Source organism: Camelina sativa, chromosome 11 (assembly GCF_030686135.1).
Source record: "Camelina sativa cultivar CO46 ecotype springtype chromosome 11, ASM3068613v1".
NCBI classification, from domain to species: Eukaryota; Viridiplantae; Streptophyta; class Magnoliopsida; order Brassicales; family Brassicaceae; genus Camelina; species Camelina sativa.
Window position 1 is genome coordinate 18,746,270 of NC_141890.1, and position 23,817 is coordinate 18,770,086.

A 23,817-nucleotide genomic window follows, 5' to 3' on the forward strand; every position below is an offset into this window, starting at 1 on the left:
TTGTACCCAAAAATAGAGAATCGAAACACGAGTACAGATTAAGTCATAGTTGTACCTAGTAGAACCTGGTTGTACCGAAAACAAGAGAATCTAAACACAAGTACAAATTAAGTTTTACTTCTACCATAATACAAAAAATCGAAGTACAATGCAAAGACACATATTAAGAGGTTTCAGGAGGCTGTAACCAATTGTCCAAGTTTATGCCAGGCCGAGACTTGTTCCTCTTCTTCCGATAACGTTCTCCCGCAGATAAAAAACGATTTTCTTGAGTTCTTCCATTTTTTGGAGTGTACTCTAGAGGTAAGGCGAACAGTTGACGTTTTTCTTCAGGAACACTCCAACTCGATTCATGTGGCACTAAAAATATTGTTCTATAATATGCCAATGCCCAAGTCTCTATCAAATAATAAATCAAGCATAACTCATGGATTTGGATATTCATAGTTCTTCCTTCCTTCCTCATCAGGTTCCTGGTTGCGGCAATCGCATGAACACAAGGATACTTGTCTATATCAAAAAATCTGCAAGTACAACTTCTCATTTTCAAGTCCACCAAATACGTCTTACCATCAAGTCCTATAACACTATATTCAAGGTGGAAGCTGTTTAGCTCTTTGACACTTAGACGTGATGCCACTGCACAACGATCATGCATTACATTTTCCACATACGGCACAAGTTTCTTTGTCTCACATGCACCAGCAGATTCTCTTCTATGTTTGTTAAACCACTTTGAAAACGTTTCAAGAATCGCATCAATCAGAGGTAGCAGAGAGTACTTCCTAGCATTCCTAAACACACTATTCATGGATTCTACGGCATTGCTAGTGTCAATGTTGTATCTGTCTCCTCCAAAATGACACCTAGCCTACTTATCCACCCCTATGCTCTTATCCAAATAATCAGCCACTGTTGGAAACCTCCTCCTAAAATCACCATACTCTTTCTCAAACTCATTCTTTGTATAAATATGAGCGCGCTCCACGAATTTAAGCGCAACATCATTCTTGTCCGTCTTAGCTTTTTTTTTTTTCACGTTTTGAGACAAATGCCAAACGCAATGACCATGTAGTGCGCTCGGGTACACCTCAGATACTGCCTTGATGATGCTTCCATGTCTGTCGCTCATAAAGACCAATCCAGGTTCTTCTGGTATAACAGTTTTCAGCATTTTGAAGAACCAGCTCCAACTCACATCTTTCTCACCATCTATTACACCAAACGCAATGGGATAATGGTGATGATTAGGATCTTGAGTTGTTGCAAAAACTAACCTACCACCATATTTAGTTTTAAAATGTGTTGCATCCACAACTATCACTTTCCTCATTGCCCTAAATCCTTCAATGCAAGCGCCCAAAGCAATAAACAGATATTTGAACCTTTTTTCTGCATCCAATTCCACATGGGTTACTGTCCCAGGATTTACCGTCTCTAACATGTACAGATAAGAATACAATTTTGCGTAGCTTGCTTCAGGAATCCCCCGCACATCACTAACATGTTGTTTCTTACCTCTCAAGACAGTAGGGTATGACAACTGCAAACCAAGTCTTCTTTGCACGATGTTCATGATGTTTTTAGGAGCAGGGGTGTCGAATTGACCTGGATAGTCATCATGCAAAATAGATGCTACTAATGCTTGTACTCGCGACACATCGAGAGCATGTGTGCATCTTTCTTTGTACTCTGACACTAAAATAGTCAGAATTCTTAACTCTTGCAACATGTAAATACCACTTACAACCTTTTGAAGCTTGCTTGCATCTTAATATTAAAGCAGTTCTTATTTGCAGCTCTATGAACCAGATCTTGCACAGCCTCCTTAGAGCAAAATTCTTGATTTATTTCAAGACTTGTACCATCTTCCCATTCTTTAAACTGACTTTTTCGACATTAAATGGGAGCTCTACATACTCATGCCTATCATCCATATCTGAATCTGAAACATCAGCCACAGATTCGTTTATTTGTCCTACATTCTCACACTCTTCATTAACAATAATCTCTTCATTAACAAAACTCTCCAACACCTCCTCATTAACAACATTTTGTTGTTCACACGGGTTGAAAATAGTTAGAATGCCAGCATTTTCTACATCAACAGCTTTGCCATTTGAAACTAGCTCCCTATAATTCAAACCAACTGAACTTACTCACTCGACTCTTGAAAGTTGTGCAACCCTCTGGTTTGCTTCCAAATCGCTATATAACTCTACATGCAACACAGGTTTAAGTCCTTCTTTATCCACTGATGTTAGATAGACAAAAACGTCCTCGTCATCTACAATATACCACTCTCTCCGAGCATTAGATAGACTATAGCTCAATTTCAACATACCTTTCGTTTCATCTATCACAATCTTCCTCCTTATCTTATAAACTAACACCAAGAAAGTTATTTGCTCCAAAGAAGAGGTCAAGTGATATAGCGTATAAACCATTTTTTGAAATCCATTCATGCTCCTCTGAATAATGCCCTCCATAATCAAAATGAACGTTTGTGTGTATGCTTTTCATTGCCTCCTAAAAATAAAACATAATAAATTCAAACACAATTCTTATTTACACACAATTCATCACAATCAAACAATTTGTACATTTTTTCCAAATAACCTACTTTTCATATCAAATCCCTAATTTAACTCCCCCCAAATTCTCTAACAATAAGGAGAAGAGGCCAACCTGAACCCACACGGGGCGTTAGGATGCGGCGATGTCTGAAGAGCTGAGTAGGCGAGCTTACCAAGTTTTCTGACGTCCCACGACCGGAGTAGATGCGTCTCGGAGCATTACGAGCAGAGGAGGAAGGAAAGAGGAGGATGAGCAGCTAAGTAAGATAGGAGCAAAACATGGGTCAGCTTACAAAGAGAGGACGAGTTACATTGGATCGGTTTTACGTTTGCTGAGAGAAGAATTGAAAAGGGGAGGAAATGGGATCCAAGAAGAATCGGGGAATTGGGGAGGGGGAGGGAAGAGAGATTTGATTTTTTTTTTTTCCAACCACACATTTAAAATTAAAAGAGAACTCCGAGATTGGTCGCCCAAACCGGAGGGAAAGAGTTTACAAAAGAAATTTCAGAAACTAAGGTCCTTGAAGACCGGGCTAAACAATCTGCTCTTGCGTTAGACTCACGAGGGATCCTGTCCAGAGTGAAGAAAGGGAAAGAAGATCTGAGAATAGAGAAGTCCTCCAGTAAAATCGTAAAGGCTGGCCAATCGTCGGGCTTCTGCACCATCGCGATAAGCTCTGCACAATCCGTCTCAAAAGCTTGACAATCCACTCTTGCCTCCAAAATAGACTCCATGGCCCAGAGCAAGGCTTGTAGTTCCGCATGTAAGGGGGTAAGGCCACGTCGCTGACTCCGAGCTCCCAAAAGAATCGTTGAATCATCCCCATCACAAAACCACCACCCCAAACCCTGTAAAACATCCGAATTTTTCCATGAACCATCAAATTGACAACGGATATACGACTCCCTAATTTCCAAAGAAGCCTGGGGATTTAAAAAACTATCAGAGAGAGATTTGGCCTCAGCCCACAATAATCTGTCATTTGTTGCCTGATTTAAAATCTCTGTCGGTTCTGCCTCTAAACCCTGAAAAACCTTTTTATTCCTATCTTTCCATATCGTCCAAAGTATCCAAGGGAGATAAATAGAAATATCAGCAATCCCGGACTGCCCTGCCGTCCGCCAATAAATAAAATCCAGATTCGCATAGATTGATGCATATGGAAAACCTTCGGCTTCTAGTGATAAAGGAGACAACTCCCAAATACTCATTGATCGCGGACATTTAAAAAGAGTGTGGTTAATGGTTTCCGATTCCAGACCACACCGCTTACACTGAATATCACATCGGATGCCACGGTGTGCAAGCCGTTCCAATACAGGAAGAGTTCCAGAAGCGACCTGCCAGAAAAAAATGTTGAACCTTGGAGGGAACCTCAAGTTTCCACGCATGAGCGCGAAGAGCCATGCACGTAGGTCCAATTTCCACTTCCGAAATTAATTCCCGTGCTAACCGATAACCAGACTTCACGGAGTACTTCCCTGATTTAGTAAAATGCCAAACTAAAGAGTCTGGTTTAAAAACTTTGCTGACCGCAATACTCTGAATATTCGGAATATCCTCCGGATCAAAAAACTCCTCCAGAATAGGTAAATGCCAATCCTTCGTAGATGGATTAATTAAATGATTAACCATCAAACTTGGAAGCAATAGTCGACCTCGACTATTAGCTGGTCTTGGATGAGTATCCGGTAACCACGGATCCCGCCACACTGAGATGGAGCAGCCAGAGCCTACCGCCCATCTCGCACCCTGCTCCACTAATACCTTAGTTGAGTAGATACTCCGCCAAGCAAAGGAAGGGTTATATGGTTTTTTAGCCGAAAGAGGGTGTTTGTTCCTGAAGTACCTACCACACATTACTCGAGCCATTAGGGAATTCGGATAATGGATAAGACGCCAGTACTGTTTTGCCAGCATTGCATCATTAAATTGTTCAAGAGCTCGGAAACCTATACCCCCTTCACATTTATCTTTACACATTTTATCCCACGCTACCCAGTGCATGCCACGAGCTTTATCATTCGACTTTCACCAGAAGGTAGATATAGCACCCGTCAATCGGGAAGTCAGCTCCTGCGGGAGCTTATAACAAGACATAACATGGGTAGGAAGTGCTGTTGCCACCGATTTAATCATAATCTCCTTGCCCCCTTTCGAAAGAAGCTTTGCAGACCAACCGTTTACTCGGTCATCTAATCGATCCTTAACATAACTAAACACCTTGGTTTTCGAACCTTGAAGGCTCTCAGGGATACCCAAATACGAGCCCATGCCGCCTTCTTTAGAAATACCCATAATGGTTTTTAATTGAGGTCGCAAATCGGAAGGGACTTTTTTCCCAAACATAATAGAAGATTTATCCAGATTGACCTCTTGTCCAGAGGCTTTCCCATAATCCCCTATTATTTCCATTACTTACTACACTTGGTTGCCTCTGCTTTGCAGAAGAAAAGACTGTCATCAGCAAACAGCAAGTGCGAAATAGTAGGACTATCACGGGCAATTTTGATACCCGTTATTTTCTCTTCCCGTTCTGCCTTCTTGATATTAGCTATCAAAACCTCAGTGCAAAGAATGAACAGATACGGCGACAGGGGATCCCCCTGACGAAGACCCCTATGAGGGAGGATGGAACCCCTGGGTTGACCATTCAATAGAACTTGGTATGACACAGAAGAGACACACCACATAATCCACGAGATCCATTTCCTGGTAAAACCGAATTTGACCAAAACCGCCTCCAAGAAATCCCATTCTACTCGATCGTATGCCTTGCTCATATCCGTTTTGAGAGCGAGAAACTCCGTCTGACACCTCTGATTGGTTTTTAGTCCATGAAACATCTCCTGAACGACCAGAACATTATCAGTTATTAAACGACCAGAAACAAAGGCCAACTGAGTTTCAGAGACCAAAAGAGGTAGAAACCGTTTTAACCGGAAACACAAGATTTTAGATATAATCTTATAACTGACATTACAAAGACTGATCGGTCGAAACTCCGTCATCCGCTGCGGTCTATCAACCTTGGGAATAAGACAAATCTTTGTCTCATTTAAACGAGGATCGAAACGATCCATCCTAAAAAATCCCTGAACCAAAGACACCAAATCCCCTTTCAAAGAGGACCAAAACCGTTGAAAGAATAAAGCAATCATGCCGTCAAGGCCTGGAGTTTTCTCCGGGTGCATCGCAAACAGAGCCTTACGGACTTCCGCCTCAGAAATATCCCGAGTAAGATCTCTATTCATACTCTCCGTGATTAGAGGATTAATTTCTCTAACCATTTCTGGAATGCCATTACCAGCCGACTTCTTAAAAAGATCCTCAAAGTACTTAGTAGCAATATGTTCCATACTCGACGGCGAATCGTTCCAGACATTATCTATGTCGAAAAGACCAACAATCCTATTCTTCACCCGCCACTGCTTCGTGGAAGCATGAAAATATTTAGTGTTTTTATCCCCAACCCTGAGCTAGAATTTCCTGCTTTTTTGTTGCCAATATATTTCTTCATCATGATACGCCTCCTTTAACTTCCTTTCAATGTCCCGAATATATTTCTTCCTTTCAATGTCAGAGATTTGATTTTTTATTTCTTAATTTTCTTATTTTTCAGATTATATTTTATAAATAAAATAAAATAAAATCAATTCATTAAGGTTAAACATGAAATTACATATAATGAGTGACATACTGATTATATAGTGGCAACCCTGATTTTTTTTCTCCAATTAGTGGCATATAAGACTTTCCCTCAGGCTAGTGTAGGTAAACACTCTTTCTGAATCAGCGGTTTCTCTTTTTCTGTACATTTTATTCATCTCTTTGTAGCAATTACATGTTAGAAAAATACATTTTTTGTGCTATAATTTTTTAATTTTTTTTTGTCATTAGGAATTTATATTTTAATTATTTTTTTAGTGCAAAGTGCAAAAAAATTGAGTGGAAAAAATATAAGAAGCAGTAGTCAGATAGAAAATTTAAATTCAAAAAAAAAAAAAAATTCTAAACTTTGGTTGTTGCCCATTTTTGCCGGTCATGTGGTTGCTGCAACCGGTCATGTGGTTGCCCAACAATGGACGATTGGACATCGGCGATGAGGCAAAACTTTTTTCTTATGTATTTGGGCCTAATGGACATCGGTGTAATTGATAAAATCATGTACGTTCCCACTTTCTCAATTAAAATCTATTAGCTTAGCTGGTTGGGAGAAAATAATTTATGAATGAGGTGCACGGTTCGATACTTGAATCTCATTTTCCTTTTTAAAAACTAAACGACGTAGTTTTGTTAGACGACAGAAATTCTAACAGAAGATTTTACCCGGTTAATTTTTCCGTCAGTTCACTTAATCACATGCTTAAAACGACTGGTCAACCAAAACTTTGTGATTAAAATAACATTTCGTAAGTTTATACTCTTTTTATCCCAAATTTGAAAGTTGGGGATTTTTTTGACATTTTTTCCTTTATTTTTTCTCCTCTTCATGGTAACCGATTCATTTAGAATGTATCATGTTTTAATATATTAGGGCAAGTCCAATGGGAAGATATAATTTTGAGACTCTTATATTTTTCTAATAATATATTATGTGTACTTTTAAAAAATAAGAACTTTTAGAAGACTAATTAAAATTATTACCTCCAATGGTGATAATAAAAATGAGGTTCTTATTTTTAGGATTTTATAAAAATGGATAATTAACAAGAGAAGAGTGAGAAGAAAAACAGAACCAAAGGCAATCCTAACAACCATTATCAGCTCCTTTGCTTCTCCCTGACGTTTGATCAATGGTCTCTCAGAACTCCGATCCATTGTACCTCCAGAACAGGGGAGCCTATGTTCCAAACCTCGTTTTGCTCAGGGGAATTACCTATCCAAGTGTGTTTACAAACCAAAGCCAATCTACCTCATAAGTATTATATATTGCTATTGAATGATGATGCTTCAGTTACATACCAACATCAAGCACATAGCATCGGAAAGATTCTGAGTTGTCTCCAGCTGTGACTGTCCCTAGGAGGAGGAGGCATGCCATTGATAATTGGCTGATTCCATATCTGCTTTGCTGCAACAAAGCAACTCAAAACAAGACCAATACAAAAAGCCTTCCTCAAAAGGGCAAATCAAAAACATTCAAGTTGTTAGTTGATTAAGTCTTTGTCTTTCAATAATGGCTCCACATTTGTAGGAGTAGTTGCTTAGTTGTTGCTAAGTACATGTTCTAGTTTGTTTCGTTGTTGTAGAAAATCCTCTGTATGATAAGGAGGTGTGGTTGTTTTGCTTTGGCTATTTAAGAGCCTTATTCAATAAGATCAAGGGTACGCTTTGGTCCAGAAACCGTTTGTTCAACAATTAACATATGGTATCCGAGCAAAATTCCTTATTTGAGAGTTGTGAGTTTACAGAAAACTGAGTGAGAGAAACAGAGTGAGAGAAACATGTCGAATGATGCAGACATGAAGGTGGTGACAACGATACCAAAGTTTGATGGAGATTTCGAACATTGGAGTATGTTGATGAAGAATCTCATACGATCCAAGGAGTGGTGGGATCTAATAGAGGAAGGCTATGTCGAGCCAGCTAGGGGGTGGTTCTCAACGGAGCACATACACAGGAGCTCGCTGAGAAAAAGCTCAAAGATCTGAAAGTGAAGAACTACTTGTTCCAAGCGATTAACAAGTCCATCCTCAAGATAATCATCCAGAAAAATACCGCTAAGCAGATGTGGGATTCCCTGAAATCAAAATATCAGGGAAATTAGCGTGTGAAGAGAGCTCAGCTTCAACGTCTGCAAAGAGAGTTTGAGGTTCTGGAGATGAAAGAGGCAGAGACCATCACAAAGTATTTCAGAAGAGTTTTGTTGGTGGCAACAGACATGAGGAACGTGGGAGAGGACATTCCAGACAACAAAATCGTTGAGAAAATCTTGCGAACACTCTCTAAAAAATTCACCTACATCGTGTGTTCTATCGAGGAGTCCAAAGACATAGAAGATCTTTCTGTGGATGCTTTGCAAAGCTCATTGCTATGTCATGAGCAAAATATAGTGAAACATGCCAAAGGATCCAGCAGCAGCGACAATTTCTTGAACGTGACCTCAGAGTTCAAAGAATGGAGTGGAACTCAAGGAAGAGGAAGAGGAGGAACATCACGAGGTAGAGGCAGAGGTCGAGGCAGACAAGGTTTTGACAAGTCCCTGATCGAGTGCTTCAAGTGTCATAAGTTGGGACATTTTCAATTTGAATGTCATGGAGCAGAGAAGCAAGTGAATTACGTTGAATTCAATGAAGAAGAAGAATTGCTGCTCATGGAACACGCTGAACTTAACAGCTCTAAGATGGAAGACTTGTGGTTCCTATACAGCGGTTTCAGCAACCACATGACCGGCAACAACAAGTGGTTCTCAGAGATGTACGTGAACTTTCGTCACTCTGTGAAGCTGGAAAACGGTGCTCGAATGGCGGTGCAAGGGATATGCAGTATAAAGATCAGGGTGAATGGTATGATTCAAATCATACAGGATGTGTACTATGTTGCAAAGCTTCGCAACAACCTCTTGAGCATAGGTCAGCTGCAAGAAAGGAGCCTTGCAATCCTCATACAAGATAACATATGCAAGATCTATCACTCATCAAGAGGACTCATCGTCGAAACTGCAATAAGCACAAACCGAATGTTCATAATCCCGGCAGAAGTGGTAGGAGCAGACTCTTGTCTCTAGGTTGAAGCAACAGGAGATGCTCATATTTGGCACTCCAGATTCGGAAACCTAAGCTACAATAGCTTACATATGTTGAGTCACAAGAAGATGGTCAGAGGACTTCCACACATTGAAGCAACAAAGAAGGTGTGTGAAAACTGTTTGGTGGGAAAGCAAAAGAGAGGGTCATTTCCAAAGAAAAGTTCTTGGAGTGCTACAAGGAACCTGCAGCTAATTCATGATGACATTTGTGAACCGATCACTCCTGCATCAATCGGACACAAAAGGTATATCCCTACTTTCATCGATGATCATAGTAGGAAGATGTGGAGTTATATCATCGCAGAAAAATCAGAAGCCTTTAGCATGTTCAAGAATTTCAAAGCTAGTGTAGAGAGGGAATCTGGTGTGTTGATTGTTGTCTCAGAACAGATAGAGGAGGAGAGTTCCGTTCCAACGAGTTCGATGAGTTCTGTAGGACTCACGGGATCAAACGACAACTCACTGCTGCCTACACTCCCCAACAGAATGGCGTGGCTGAAAGGAGAAATCAGACCATCATGAACCTGGTTCGAAGCATACTCACAAAGAAGAAGATGCCAAAAGAGTTTTGGGCTGAAGGAGTCAGATGGATAACATATATTCTGAATCGCAGTCCTACGACATCCTTGGAGAATCAAACACATGAAGAAGCTTGGAATGGGATTAAGACAGACGTGAAACACTTCAAAGTGTTTGGTTGCATCGGCCATGTTCATATACCTGAAAGCAAAGAGAACCAAGTTGGATGACAAAAGCTGCAAGTGCATCTTCTTGGGTTTCAGTGAAGAATCAAAAGCTTACCGTATGTACAATCCCACTTCAAAGAAAATTATAGTGAGTAGAGATGTTGTCTTCGAAGAAACAAAGAACTGGAATTGGGGAAGGAATGATGTGGATGCCGCAAATGCAGAGTCTGAAGTACTTACTTGGGAGAATGACGAAGATCAAGAGGAGTTCTTAAATGAGGAGGTTCCAGCACCTGCAGACAAAGAAGATGCAGTAGATGCAGACGAAGAAGATGCAGTAGATGAGGAACCGGCTGCAGTTGCTAGGAACAGACGAGATGTAAGACGCCCTGCTTACCTGCAGGACTATGACTGTGGTCTAATCTCTGCCTGAGAAGAGGCTATGGCACTTCAAGCCATCACTGCAGTTAGAGATCCCACAACGTTTGATGAAGCAGTGGAGTCTGCAATATGGAGAGAAGCCATGTGAGCTGAGATAAACTCAATCGAGAAAAACTAGACATGGGAGCTTGTCGATCACCCTGAAGACACAAACATCATTGGGGTTAAGTGGGTGTTCAAAACGAAGTATAATGAACATGGAGAGATAGACAAGTACAAGGCGAGGTTGGTTGCAAAAGGATATGCACAGAAGTTTGGTGTTGACTACAATGAAGTTTATGCACCAGTCCCAAGGTGGGACACCATTCAGATGATTATCACAATAACAACATATCAGAACTGGAACATCTATCTACTTGATGTTAAAAGCGCATTCTTACATGGAGAGTTGCAAGAGACGGTGTTCATTGATCAACCTCAAGGTTTCTTGAAGAGAGGAAGCGAAGGAAAAGTCTATAAACTAAGAAAAGCCCTCTATGGACTGAAACAAGCTCCAAGGGCTTGGTTCAGTAAGATAGAGAGTTATTTCATCAGGGAAGGATTTGAGAAGAGTGAATCAGAGCACACCCTGTTCGTCAAGATAGAAAAGCAAGGCCAAATCCTCATTGTAAGTCTGTATGTCGATGATCTGATCTTTACAGGAAATTTGTGAGCTGCTGGTCAATAACTTCAAGGAATCAATGAAGAGAAACTTCGACATGACTGATCTTGGCATAATGAGATACTTTCTGGGCGTTGAGATACAGCAGAAAAAAGAAGGGATCTACATTTGCCAGAGAAAGTTTGCCAAGGAAGTCTTAGAGAGATTCGAGATGAGTGCTTGCAATGGAGTAAACAATCCTATCGTTCCAGGAGTTAAAATGTCTAAGAAAGGAGAAGGAACAGCTTTCGATACCACTCTTTACAAGCAGATGATTGGGAGCTTGATGTACCTCACTGTCACACGACCAAATCTGACATTTGTGGTGGGTCTAGCAAGTCTCTATATGGAGAATCCGACAGAGGTTCACTTTAAAGTGTTGAAGCGAGTTCTAAGGTACATGAAAAATACTGCAGAGTTTGGTATCTTGTACAAGCGTGGAGGAAACAAAGGGTTTCATGCTTACACGGATAGTGATTATGCTGGAGACCTGGATGATCGAAAGAGTACCTCATGTTATGTTTTTATGCTAGCTGGAGGTGCAGTCTCGTGGATTTCAAAGAAGTAGTCTATCGTAGCGTTATCTACTACGGAGGCTGAATACATAGAAGTTGTTTCATGTGCAACACAAGGTGTCTGGATGGCTAGAGTTCTTGAAAAACTTGGAGAAAGTCTTGAAGAATGCATTACGATCAAGTGTGACAACAGTTCAACCATTCAACTTTCAAAGAATCCAATTCATCATGGTCGCAACAAACACATCGAGGTTCGTTTTCACTACTAAAGGGAGCTAACTGGAGAAGGCAAAGTGAAGCTGATACATTGTGGCACACAAGACCAATTGGCAGACATCATGACTAAACCATTGAAGTTAGAGACGTTCATGAAGCTAAGGGAGATGCTCGAGTTGGTTGAAGTACCAAGGTAAACTGTTCCTGCTTGCAGCAAAACAGTTTAGGGAAGGAATTTGTTAGTTGATTAAGTCTTTGTCTTTCAATAATGGCTCCACATTTATTGGAGTAGTTGCTTAGTTGTTGCTAAGTACAGTTCTAGTTTGTTTCGTTGTTGTAGAAAATCCTCCGTATGATAAGGAAGTGTGGTTGTTTTGCTTTGGCTATTTAAGAGCCTTATTCAATAAGATCAAAGGTACGCTTTGGTCCAGAAACCGTTTGTTCAACAATTAACACAAGTACGATGAGATTAGTATAATGAATCAAAAGACAAAGCTTTAAACAAAGAAATTGGGGCATTTGTGATACCACAATCTAACAGATAAAGAACGTATTAGAGTGTAATTTATTATCTAAAAGCAAACATGCAGAATGATGGGTGAACAAAAGAAGAGAAAACAAAATGAAGATTACAAGTATCACAAGTAGACAAGAAGATTAAAAAACAAGAAAAGACTGAAGGAAACTCACAGACAAATTATGTGGCACAGACTTAAAACTAACAAGTATCAAGTTTCTTCAAGTGCCTCTATCTCTTTAATCATCCATTGCTAGAAGTAATCAGTCCCGTTTCAGAGTCTATCTGAAGCAAACTGTTGTAAAACCTGATATGAAGGCAACATACGGGCTTATGAGAGCTCCTCTTTGTTGAACTTGTTCCAAGCTTCCTGTACAATGCAAATCAGTTATGAGTCAGGTCTGTGGATCTATGCAAGAGACAAGAAACTTAACCGTATTTCTTCAAAATTACTAACACAGAGACACGTCCAACCTAATATATCTTTTCTTAAAAATACACGTTGATTTAATAGGCCGAAGACCATTTGAATTGTAATAGGCCATAGGTATTTAAGGGTTTACTGGATAAGATAATTGGTATTTTTAAAAACTTTTTTTTTTGAATTTAAGGTCGAGTGAGAAGATGCATAATTTGAGTGTTAGACGGTTATATTTTTTGTTTCTAATTAGTTTTTTTGATGTGTTTGATTATTAAGACTGGACAAGCGTAGTTTTGTGTATTTACTTGTTTTGATAGAGGCACAATTGCTAAAAAAAAATTTCTATTATTCTAAATTACAGAGAGTAGAAAAAATGATTTACTTATTTGGCCAGAAGTTTGTCTAACTTCTGTGAATTTTGGGTGAACACATATCTTAAGGTCCTCCTTTGTTTCTCTTCTCTTTTCGGAAATTTGTGTATATGGTTTTTTCTAATTTACGATGTCCTCCTTTGTTTTTTCTAGTTGGTTGTTATTTTGGTTGAGGATGAACACATGTTTATTTTGTGAGTTAGAAATCAGTGAATTTAAAACGTGGGTTGCTTCTTGTTATTTAAAAACTGGAGATAATTGTTGGCCTTGTCTGTATGTTGAGCCGAGAGATAAGGGATGAAATGTAGGTTTTTTAGGAAAAAAAAAAAAATTCAAAATTGGAAAGTTAACTACAGAGGAAAAGAAGAAGAGAGAAAAGTTAACTTTATATTTTTAGATAACAAATTGATTTTGGTTTTATTAAAGTGTCTTGTCATTATAACAAAACTCCAATAAGAATGGTAGGATGGTGATTCAATTAACTTGGAATCAACCATAGTATACTAAATTTGGTTAAGTAGATTATTGGTTCCGCACATCAAACTACCGAACTCGAGTAAGCTAAGCTCGATCAACTCAGCCTCGGTAACAAGTTGGCGACCGACCTATCAAGGAATATGGAAAGATTAGACCAAATCTATTTGAATATTCACTATATCGGATAACGGAATATTTTCTCTGAAAAACAAAAAAACTGAACATATCGGAAGTTGGGGATTTCCTAGTATAAATCTCTCCCTCGTGATACAAGTACTTTGTTTCTTCTTATGATCATTTTGGAACAGGCCCGGCTCAATATTTTTTTGGTGCCCTGTGCTCCAAACAAAAAAGGACCCTATGTAACTCTGTATTTTTCTTCTAGATTTTCTTAACACACTAAAAAATAAGGAAAAAAATTAAGGACCTCCTCTCTACAATTTTTTTTTTTTTTTTTTTGTAAGTTAAAACTATGCACATAACCATTAATTAACATATAGTACAACTTTTCAGGTGGATTCCCTCAAATTAATGCAGTTAGATCGATGGTAAAATTTGTTATGTCACATCTTTGTTTCCTCATCTGCACGATTCTTCTTTTTAGTTTGGATTTTGCTTTTCGTCTATCTAGAAATGCGTATAGGCAAAGCAAGGCTCGGCCTGCGGCCGACAATATTAAAATTTATTTTCGGCTATTTGTCAGCAAAAGTGCCTTTAGTCCAGCGGTTTAATGACATAAGTTCTATTGTTCAAACCTCCAAAATTCAGGGCCGGCTATGCGATAGATTTGTTAGTTTCTCATATTTGTTGTCTCCTGGTTTATTGCAAAGAATGAAAGAAGTTTTTTTATTTTGCTAATGTACTGTGCGACAAAACTTATTGCACGCAAACATGTTTATATTCATTTTCATCGGTCTAAATGGCGTTAATTGAAAATGACTAGAAAGACCGATGAAAATGGTCTCTTGGTTTTCATGTATAGTTATATTATACTATTCGGTGAACGTGGTCGCCCATGAGGAAAGAACATGGTCTTGAACCAGTATAAAATAGTTGCTCACACGATCGAGTCGCCTTTGGTTGCCTTACCTAAAATAATAAAAACAGATTTAAGCAACTCTAATAAAATACCATATAATAGCTATGTCTTACCAAACCGTTGTAAATGTAATAACCGATCGGAACTGTTGTTTTTCGTATCTCAACCCTTAGATTATTTGAAAGATAATGTAGACAATGAGGAATCATATATAACGTCATATTGGTTGTATGTGGAATTTTGATGCTAATACATTGAACACAATAAGCTTGACACGGCGATGTTCTCATAATCACTTGGCCTCATATTTTTATAATCATGAGAATCTTATAAACTTGTTGATCCGTTGTGTTAAAAAAAAAAAAAAACACATATGATACAGCAATAAAATTATCGTTTGTCACATTCTTTTTTTTTTTTTTTTGTTTTTTATAAGAATATGAATATCATATCGATTTCACACTAATGTTAGGAAACACATATTTTCATTATAGCTTATATAATCATAAACCAACATTTATTTTTTGTTCTTCTAATTATTTGAGTCGATTAAATTCATCAAACAAAAGAATATGTAAACAAATGAAAAACTTTGAAGGTTGCAGGAGAATCTAATAAAATTTCATATTTTCCCACAACCCGCTAATCTTTAAACAAACAACTTAGCACGTCCTCTAATATATTTTTGGAAGTGCCAACCACGAACCCAAGTTGAGAAGATTATATAATAATTTATGCACAAAGAAAGACTATATAAAGGGCGTTCATGTTCAAGTATATCATAACCAAAAAACAAAGAAACAAACTAAAAGAGCAGTGATGGGATCCTCAAGAACGATGGGATTAGGGCACTGCATGGTTTATGTTGTGGTTCTAAGTGCCATTGCGGCTACAGTGACATCATACCCTTACTCATCCCCGCAAGCACCACAATACAATACTCCAAGCCATGAACACAAATCACCTTACCCACCAAAAAAGTATTCTCCATACTACTTTGCATCCCCACCACCTTCACCACAATATAGAAGACAAGGTCCTAAGTACACACCACAACCAAAACCATATGTTTACAGTTCTCCACCCCCACCAACTTATTCCTCTCCTTCTCCCAAGGTCACCTACAAATCTCCTCCACCACCATACGTCTACAGCTCACCCCCTCCACCATACTACTCTCCTTCTCCAAAGGTTAACTACAAATCTCCCCCACCACCATACGTCTACAGCTCACCCCCTCCACCATACTACTCTCCTTCTCCCAAGGTTGACTACAAGTCTCCCCCACCTCCATACGTCTACAGCTCACCCCCTCCACCATACTACTCTCCTTCTCCCAAGGTTGACTACAAATCTACTCCACCTCCATACGTCTACAGCTCACCCCCTCCACCATACTACTCTCCTTCTCCAAAGGTTGACTACAAGTCTCCCCCGCCTCCATACGTCTACAGCTCACCCCCTCCACCATACTACTCTCCTTCTCCCAAGGTCGACTACAAGTCTCCCCCACCACCATACGTCTACAGCTCACCCCCTCCATCATACTACTCTCCTTCTCCCAAGGTTGACTACACGTCTCCTCCACCACCATACGTCTACAGCTCACCACCTCCACCATACTACTCTCCTTCTCCCAAGGTAGACTACAAATCTCCTCCACCTCCATATGTTTACAACTCACCTCCTCCACCATACTATTCTCCTTCTCCTAAGGTCACCTACAAATCTCCCCCACCACCATATGTCTACAGCTCACCCCCTCCACCATACTACTCTCCTTCTCCAATGGTTAACTACAAATCTCCCCCACCACCATACGTCTACAACTCACCCCCTCCACCATACTACTCTCCTTCTCCCAAGGTAGACTACAAGTCTCCCCCACCTCCATACGTCTACAGCTCACCCCCTCCACCATACTACTCTCCTTCACCCAAGGTCACCTACAAATCTCCCCCACCACCATACGTCTATAGCTCACCCCCTCCACCATACTACTCTCCTTCCCCAAAGGTCACCTACAAATCTCCCCCACCACCATACGTCTACAGCTCACCCCCTCCACCATACTACTCTCCTTATCCAAAAGTCACCTACAAATCTCCCCCACCACCATACGTCTACAGCTCACCCCCTCCACCATACTACTCTCCTTCTCCCAAGGTTGACTACAAGTCCCCTCCACCACCATACGTCTACAGCTCACCCCCTCCACCATACCACTCTCCTTCTCCCAAGGTTGACTACAAGTCTCCACCACCACCATACGTCTACAGCTCACCACCTCCACCATACTACTCTCCTTCTCCCAAGGTAGACTACAAATCTCCCCCACCACCATACATCTACAGCTCACCCCCTCCACCATACGTCTACAGCTCACCCCCTCCACCGTACTACTCTCCTTCTCCCAAGGTTGACTACAAATCTCCCCCACCACCATACGTCTACAGCTCACCCCCTCCACCATACTACTCTCCTTCTCCCAAGGTAGACTACAAATCTCCCCCACCACCATACATCTACAGCTCACCCCCTCCACCATACGTCTACAGCTCACCCCCTCCACCGTACTACTCTCCTTCTCCCAAGGTTGACTACAAATCTCCCCCACCACCATACGTCTACAGCTCACCCCCTCCACCATACTACTCTCCTTCTCCCAAGGTTGACTACAAATCTCCCCCACCACCATATGTCTACAGCTCACCCCCTCCACCATACTACTCTCCTTCTCCCAAGGTCACCTACAAATCTCCCCCACCACCATATGTCTACAGTTCACCACCTCCACCATATTACTCTCCTTCTCCAAAGGTCACATACAAGTCTCCACCACCACCATATGTCTCAAAGACGCCATACTATTGATTTTGAATGGTTTCATCAACAAGAAATATGATTGTAATAATTTACTTTTTGATTTTTTGTCTTGATTCTTATGATTTTGTTCCTTTGTTCTACTATCTTTAATAATTTACTTTTTGATTTGTTGTCTTGATTCTTATGATTTTGTTCCTTTGTTCTACTATCTTTTTATGTTTTTTATTTAACCAAAATAAATTGGCATTATTTTTTAATGCATTTTTTTTGTTTGATACTTGTCCCAATCGACTCGAAATTTATAGTATATATGTATTACTCTTCGATGATAAAAATTAAAATTTGGTTACCTTCTTATATAATTTTTTTTTCAAAGTTCACTCACGTAATGGCGATAAATGTATATTTTCTCGACTAGAAATTTTGCCATGTGTAAAACAAATATATTATTTTTAACAATATTAAAAATGATAAATGATAATTATAAGAATATTACAGAAATGAAAAAAAGAGATAGTTATTACAAAATTCTATTTATATTTGTTATAAAAATTGAAGTTACAAAATTTTTTACATATTTAAATTTTATGTTACTAATACTACAAAACATGGATAACTTTCTCAAATAATTTACTTTTTGATTTTTTGTCTTGATTCTTATGATTTTGTTCCTTTGTTCTACTATCTTTTTATGTTTTTTTATTTAACCAAAATAAATTGGCATTATTTTTTATGCATTTTTTTGTTTGATACTTGTCCCAATCGACTCTAAATTTATAATATATATGTTTTACTATTCAATGATAACAACTAAAATTTGGTTATCTTATTATATAATTTTTTTTTTCAAAGTTCACTCACGTAATGGCGACAAATGTAAACTTTCTCGACTAGAAATTTTGCCATGTGTAAAACAAATATATTATTTTTAACAATATTAAAAATGATAAATGAAAATTATAATAAAATTACAAAAATGAAAAAAAGAGATAGTTATGAGAAAATTCTATGTATATTTGTCATAAAAACTGAAATTACAAAATTGTTTACATATTTAAAATTTATGTTACTAATACTACAAAAAATGGAAAACTTTCTCAAAACTAGGCTAAGGATTAACGTAATTATACAATTAATTATTAATTCTAACAATATTAAATATTCACCTCTTTATAAACAAATAGACTGTTTCATATTTTTGCACCAAATAAAGTAATTTATTCAAAAACACCATTATTATTTTATTGGTAATAAAAAATTTCGGTTAAATTTATTTTATATTTTTTATGAGATTGTCTCATTTTAATAAAATAAAGCTACACAAAGTTCTATAGCATGTATCATACTTTCTCTTCTCTTATTTTCATAATATGTTTCCTACCATTTTCTTACGATAATTGCGGTAAAAAATTGATCATTTTTTGCATATATATAAATAATATACTTAAATAATTGTAACATCCGTGTTCCGAAAAAATGGAAAATTTGTGTATATGTCGGGAATTGGAGTGAAACCGTTTAATTTTAGTTGGTTTATTTAGTTGGACGAGTTATTAATTAAATGAGGACTGATTTAATTAATTCTTGGTTTAACTAAATTCTCATTTAATCGAATTAAACCAAAGAAACCCTCTCGTTCCCTTTAAAAAACGGTCTACGTTTATTGTCTTCTCCTCACGCTGGTCGATAGTCGTCGCCACCATAGAGAGGAAAGGAGAGAGAGAAGCTGGATGGTGGTAAGAGGAAGAGAGGGGATGAGTTCGGTATCGGCTTAGATAAACGCTAAAGTGTGGGTCGTGAGAGGAGAGAGGGGTGAGGTGGTGTTTGTTGGGATAAGCTTGAAGAAGCCTTGAGTTAGAAGACAAGTCCTAATCCTAGAAGAGTTGTGTTTTACAATGAGACAAGGTTAATGTACTTAGGAGTTATCTAAGTACTAATAGTTCCTAGTAGGATTAGGAATAGAAAAGTGTTATATAAGGATATGTTGAGATGTGACATAACTTATGAGGTTTTGTGAGAAGAGAGATTGAGAGCTTAAGTTTTGAGAGATTTTCTTAAGCTAAATAAAAGTGAGTTGTGCTTTTAATTCTTGTGTTCATTACAAAACCTTTGTTCTAGATTTGGTATCAGAGCTTGAGTCTTTTACCAAGAAAAACATGGTCGAACTTACCGTAGCAACATCACGACCTAAGAAAGGAGGAGGAACTCCCTCTATTGTTTGTCCTATGCTAACCTCGACTAATTACACCGTGTGGGCGATGAAGATGAGAATTACTCTTCGAGTACACAAAGTCTGGGATGCCATCGAACCTGAAACCGAGCAGATTAATCCAGATCATAATGATATAGCTATGGCTTTATTATTCCAATCAATACCGGAAAGTTTAACACTTCAAGTTGGAGAACTTGATACGGCTAAGAAAGTGTGGGATTCAATTCGATCTAGGAACGTTGGAGCTGAAAGAGTTCGAGAAGCAAGACTTCAAACTTTGATGGCAGAGTTTGAAAGACTGAAGATGAAAGAATCTGAAACTATTGATGATTTTTCAGGAAAGTTATCCACGATATCTTCACAATCAGCTGCCCTAGGAGCTAACATAGAAGAGTCGAAGATAGTCAAGAAGTTTCTGAGCAGCCTTCCTCGGAAAAAATTCATTCAGATAGTTGCTTCTCTAGAACAAGTTCTAAACTTAAACACCATCAGCTTTGAAGACATTGTTGGCAGACTGAAAGCTTATGAGGAACGCATTCGTGAAGAAGAGGAGGTTCAAGAGGAACAAGGAAAACTGATGTACACGGAATCACAACCGAGTCAACAATACCGAGATTCACAAACTAATCAGCAATACAGAGATTACAGTAATGAATCTGGAGGGTTTAGAGGTCGAGGTCGAGGTGGAAGATCGTTTTATAGAGGACGAGGAAGAGGACGCTACGGTGGAAGAAATATGTCACAAGTTACATGTTTTCGATGTGATCAAACTGGCCATTTTGCTTCACATTGTCCAGATCGCTTGCTCAAGTTACAGGAAACAGAAGAGAGTAACAACAAAGATAAAGATACAGAGGATGCAGACGAATTGTTGATGCACGAATTTGTCTACCTTAATGAGAAAGACTGTATACCAAGCAAATACGAGAAGGATCGTATATCAAGTAAGGTTGAGACGATTGCATGCAGTGATAATATATGGTATCTCGACAACGGAGCCAGCAACCATATGACTGGGAATAGAAGGTACTTCAACAAACTTGACAGCTCTATAACTGGTAAAGTCCGTTTCGGTGATGACTCTAGGATTGATATTCGAGGAAAAGGAACAATTGCTTTTGTTGATCAGAATGGAAATCGAGTAAAGTCCGTTTCAGTTGTCTTCGTGATCATTGACGATTTCTCACGATACATGTGGACAATGCTACTAAAAGAAAAAGGAGAAGCTTTTCACAAATTTCAGAAGTTCAAGGCTATGGTTGAGAAGGATGTGGTTGAGAAGATTCAAACCTTTAGAACGGATAGAGGAGGAGAGTTTGTGTCTACATAGTTCAATTCATGCTGTGAAAATGCAGGCATTAAGAGACACTTAACAGCACCCTACACTCCACAACAGAATGGTGTTGTAGAGAGACGCAACCGGACCCTGATGGAGATGACTAGAAGCATCTTAAAACATATGAACATGCCTAACTATCTTTGGGGAGAAGCTCTTAGACACTCGACCTACTTACTGAACAGAGTATCAACACGAGCATTGAAGGACATGACACCTTATGAACTTTTCTGTGACAAGAAACCTACAGTAGAACACATTAGAATTTTCGGATGTATTGCTTATGCCAAAGTGGAGAAACCGAACCTAAAGAAGTTGGATGATCGAACAAGAGAGTTAGTTCACCTGGGAACCGAACCTGGCTCTAAGGCATATCGCTTGCTGGAGACACAGACAAGACGTATCGTAGTGAGTCGAGATGTAGTGTTCGACGAAACAAGAGGTTGGAATTGGGTTAAAATTGTGGCACATGAAGGAACATATGAGAGTTTCAGAATCAATCTTGGCGTATTTGGGAATCGTGGACTCCAAGATATCAGAAAAAACGAGACTGCAGTTGTGAGCATTGATGAAGATACTAGAAGCGAGACCGATAGTGTTGAGATGATTGATGATGGAGAGGAAACAGAGCAACAAATACACGAGACTGCAACATTACCTGCAGATATTTCGACAGAACCTATATTGCGGAAGTCAACACGACCAAGTGTTAAACCAAAATACTTAGAAGACTATGTCTTACTTGCAGAGGAAGAGGGTGAGTTTCTGTTATTAACACTTAATAATGAACCCAAGAACTTTGAAGAAGCTAAGGTATCTAAGGAGTGGACACGAGCGTGTGAGGAAGAGATAGCTTCGATAGAGAAGCTTAGAACTTGGGAACTGATCGATTTACCTTTTGGAGCAAAACCAATTGGTTTAAAATGGGTATTCAAGTTAAAAAGGAATTGTGATGGTAGTATCAACAAATATAAAGCAAGACTTGTTGCCAAAGGTTATGTGCAAAAGTATGGTGTAGATTTTGAGGAAGTTTTTGCTCCAGTTGCTAGAATTGAAACCATCAGACTGCTTATTGATCTTGCTGCATCACATAGTTGGGAGATACATCATCTTGATGTCAAGACAGCTTTCCTTCATGGTGAGATTAAAGAAACAGTGTATGTATCACAACCAGAGGGGTTTGAGAAAAGAGGTAGTGAAGGGAAGGTCTACAAGCTCCATAAAGCTTTATATGGACTAAGACAGGCACCTAGAGCATGGAACAATAAGCTAAATCAGATTTTAATGGAGTTGCAGTTCGTAAAATGCTCAAAAGAACCTTCGGTGTATCGGAAGAACATTGGCTCTAACTTACTTATCATTGGTGTCTATGTAGATGATTTGTTTGTAACAGGAACAAGTCTGGTTGTGGTTAACAAATTTAAGGAGGAGATGGCTTCTAAATTTGAAATGAGTGACCTTGGAAGACTGACATACTACCTCGGGATGCAAGTTAACCAACACCAAGACGGAATCACGTTGAGTCAAGCTCGATATGCTCAAAGGATCTTGGAGGAATCCGGAATGGCACAATGCAATTCTGTGCTCATACCAATGGAACCAGAGTTGAAGATGTCTAAAGCAGAGAAGGAAAAGGAGATCGATGCAACGACATATAGGACACATGTTGGATGTCTAAGGTATCTTTTGCACACTAGACCGGACCTATTGTACTGCGTAGGGATTCTCAGTCGTTATATGCAAAGTCCGCGAGTGTCGCATGGTGCAGTTATGAAGCAGTGCTTGAGGTATCTTAGGGGAACCACTACTCTTGGACTATCGTATGGACGGAAGAAGGTGCCTCGGCTAATAGGCTACAGTGACAGCAGCCATAATGTTGATGAAGATGATGGAAGAAGCACCTCAGGACATATCTTTTATCTTGGTGATAGCCTGATAACATGGTGTTCACAGAAGCATGATGTGGTGACATTGTCCTCTTGCGAAGCGGAATTCATGGCTAGAACAGAGGCGGCTAAGCAAGCTGTTTGGTTACAAGATTTACTAGCTGAGATCACTGGAGCTGCAGAAGAGAAGGTAATCATACGAATTGATAATCAATCGGCGATTGCTCTTACAAAGAACCCTGTTTTTCATGGTAAAAGCAAGCACATACACAGGCGTTATCATTTTATAAGAGAAAGAGTTGAGAATGGCCAGATTGAGGTAGAACATGTTCCGGGAAATGACCAAAGAGCCGACATTCTTACTAAAGCTTTAGACAAAACAAAGTTCAGAGAGATGAGGAGTCTCATGGGAGTGCATGACCTGACAAAGACAGTCTTCAAGCTTAAGGAGGAGATTGTTGGGATAAGCTTGAAGAAGCCTTGAGTTAGAAGACAAGTCCTAATCCTAGAAGAGTTGTGTTTTACAATGAGACAAGGTTAATGTACTTAGGAGTTATCTAAGTACTAATAGTTCCTAGTAGGATTAGGAATAGAAAAGTGTTATATAAGGATATGTTGAGATGTGACATAACTTATGAGGTTTTGTGAGAAGAGAGATTGAGAGCTTAAGTTTTGAGAGATTTTCTTAAGCTAAATAAAAGTGAGTTGTGCTTTTAATTCTTGTGTTCATTACAAAACCTTTGTTCTAGAGTGTTGGCGTGTGATGAAGAGGGGATCGAGACTGGACCCTCGTTGCGTACAGAAAGGTAAATGGCTTAGCTCGATTGTGTTGTCGTTGTGGTTTGTTGTGTTGATATTGAACCAGGAGCATAAATCAACTGAACTAGAAATCTCTGTATAATGAAA

General features: G+C 39.0%; 4 protein-coding genes across 4 annotated transcripts; 3 read left to right on the forward strand and 1 right to left on the reverse strand.

The window, feature by feature from the left end:
- Nucleotides 1-4,608: 4,608 nt before the first annotated feature.
- On the reverse strand, nt 4,609-4,992 carry LOC147934215 (uncharacterized). The gene has a single exon (XM_087472544.1). It carries the CDS (start codon nt 4,990-4,992, stop codon nt 4,609-4,611), a length of 384 nt encoding a protein of 127 aa, XP_087328670.1.
- A 3,409-nt stretch (nt 4,993-8,401) lies between these two features.
- Nucleotides 8,402-9,307, forward strand: LOC147934216 (uncharacterized). Its single transcript, XM_087472545.1, has one exon. It carries the CDS (start codon nt 8,402-8,404, stop codon nt 9,305-9,307), a length of 906 nt encoding a protein of 301 aa, XP_087328671.1.
- Nucleotides 9,308-15,451: 6,144 nt separating this feature from the next.
- On the forward strand, nt 15,452-17,750 carry LOC104728138 (uncharacterized). The gene has a single exon (XM_087470975.1). The coding sequence runs from the start codon at nt 15,471-15,473 to the stop codon at nt 17,523-17,525; it is 2,055 nt and encodes a 684-aa protein (XP_087327101.1). The 5' UTR covers nt 15,452-15,470; the 3' UTR covers nt 17,526-17,750.
- A 1,883-nt stretch (nt 17,751-19,633) lies between these two features.
- On the forward strand, nt 19,634-21,019 carry LOC147934217 (uncharacterized). Its single transcript, XM_087472546.1, has one exon. It carries the CDS (start codon nt 19,634-19,636, stop codon nt 21,017-21,019), a length of 1,386 nt encoding a protein of 461 aa, XP_087328672.1.
- Nucleotides 21,020-23,817: the final 2,798 nt, after the last annotated feature.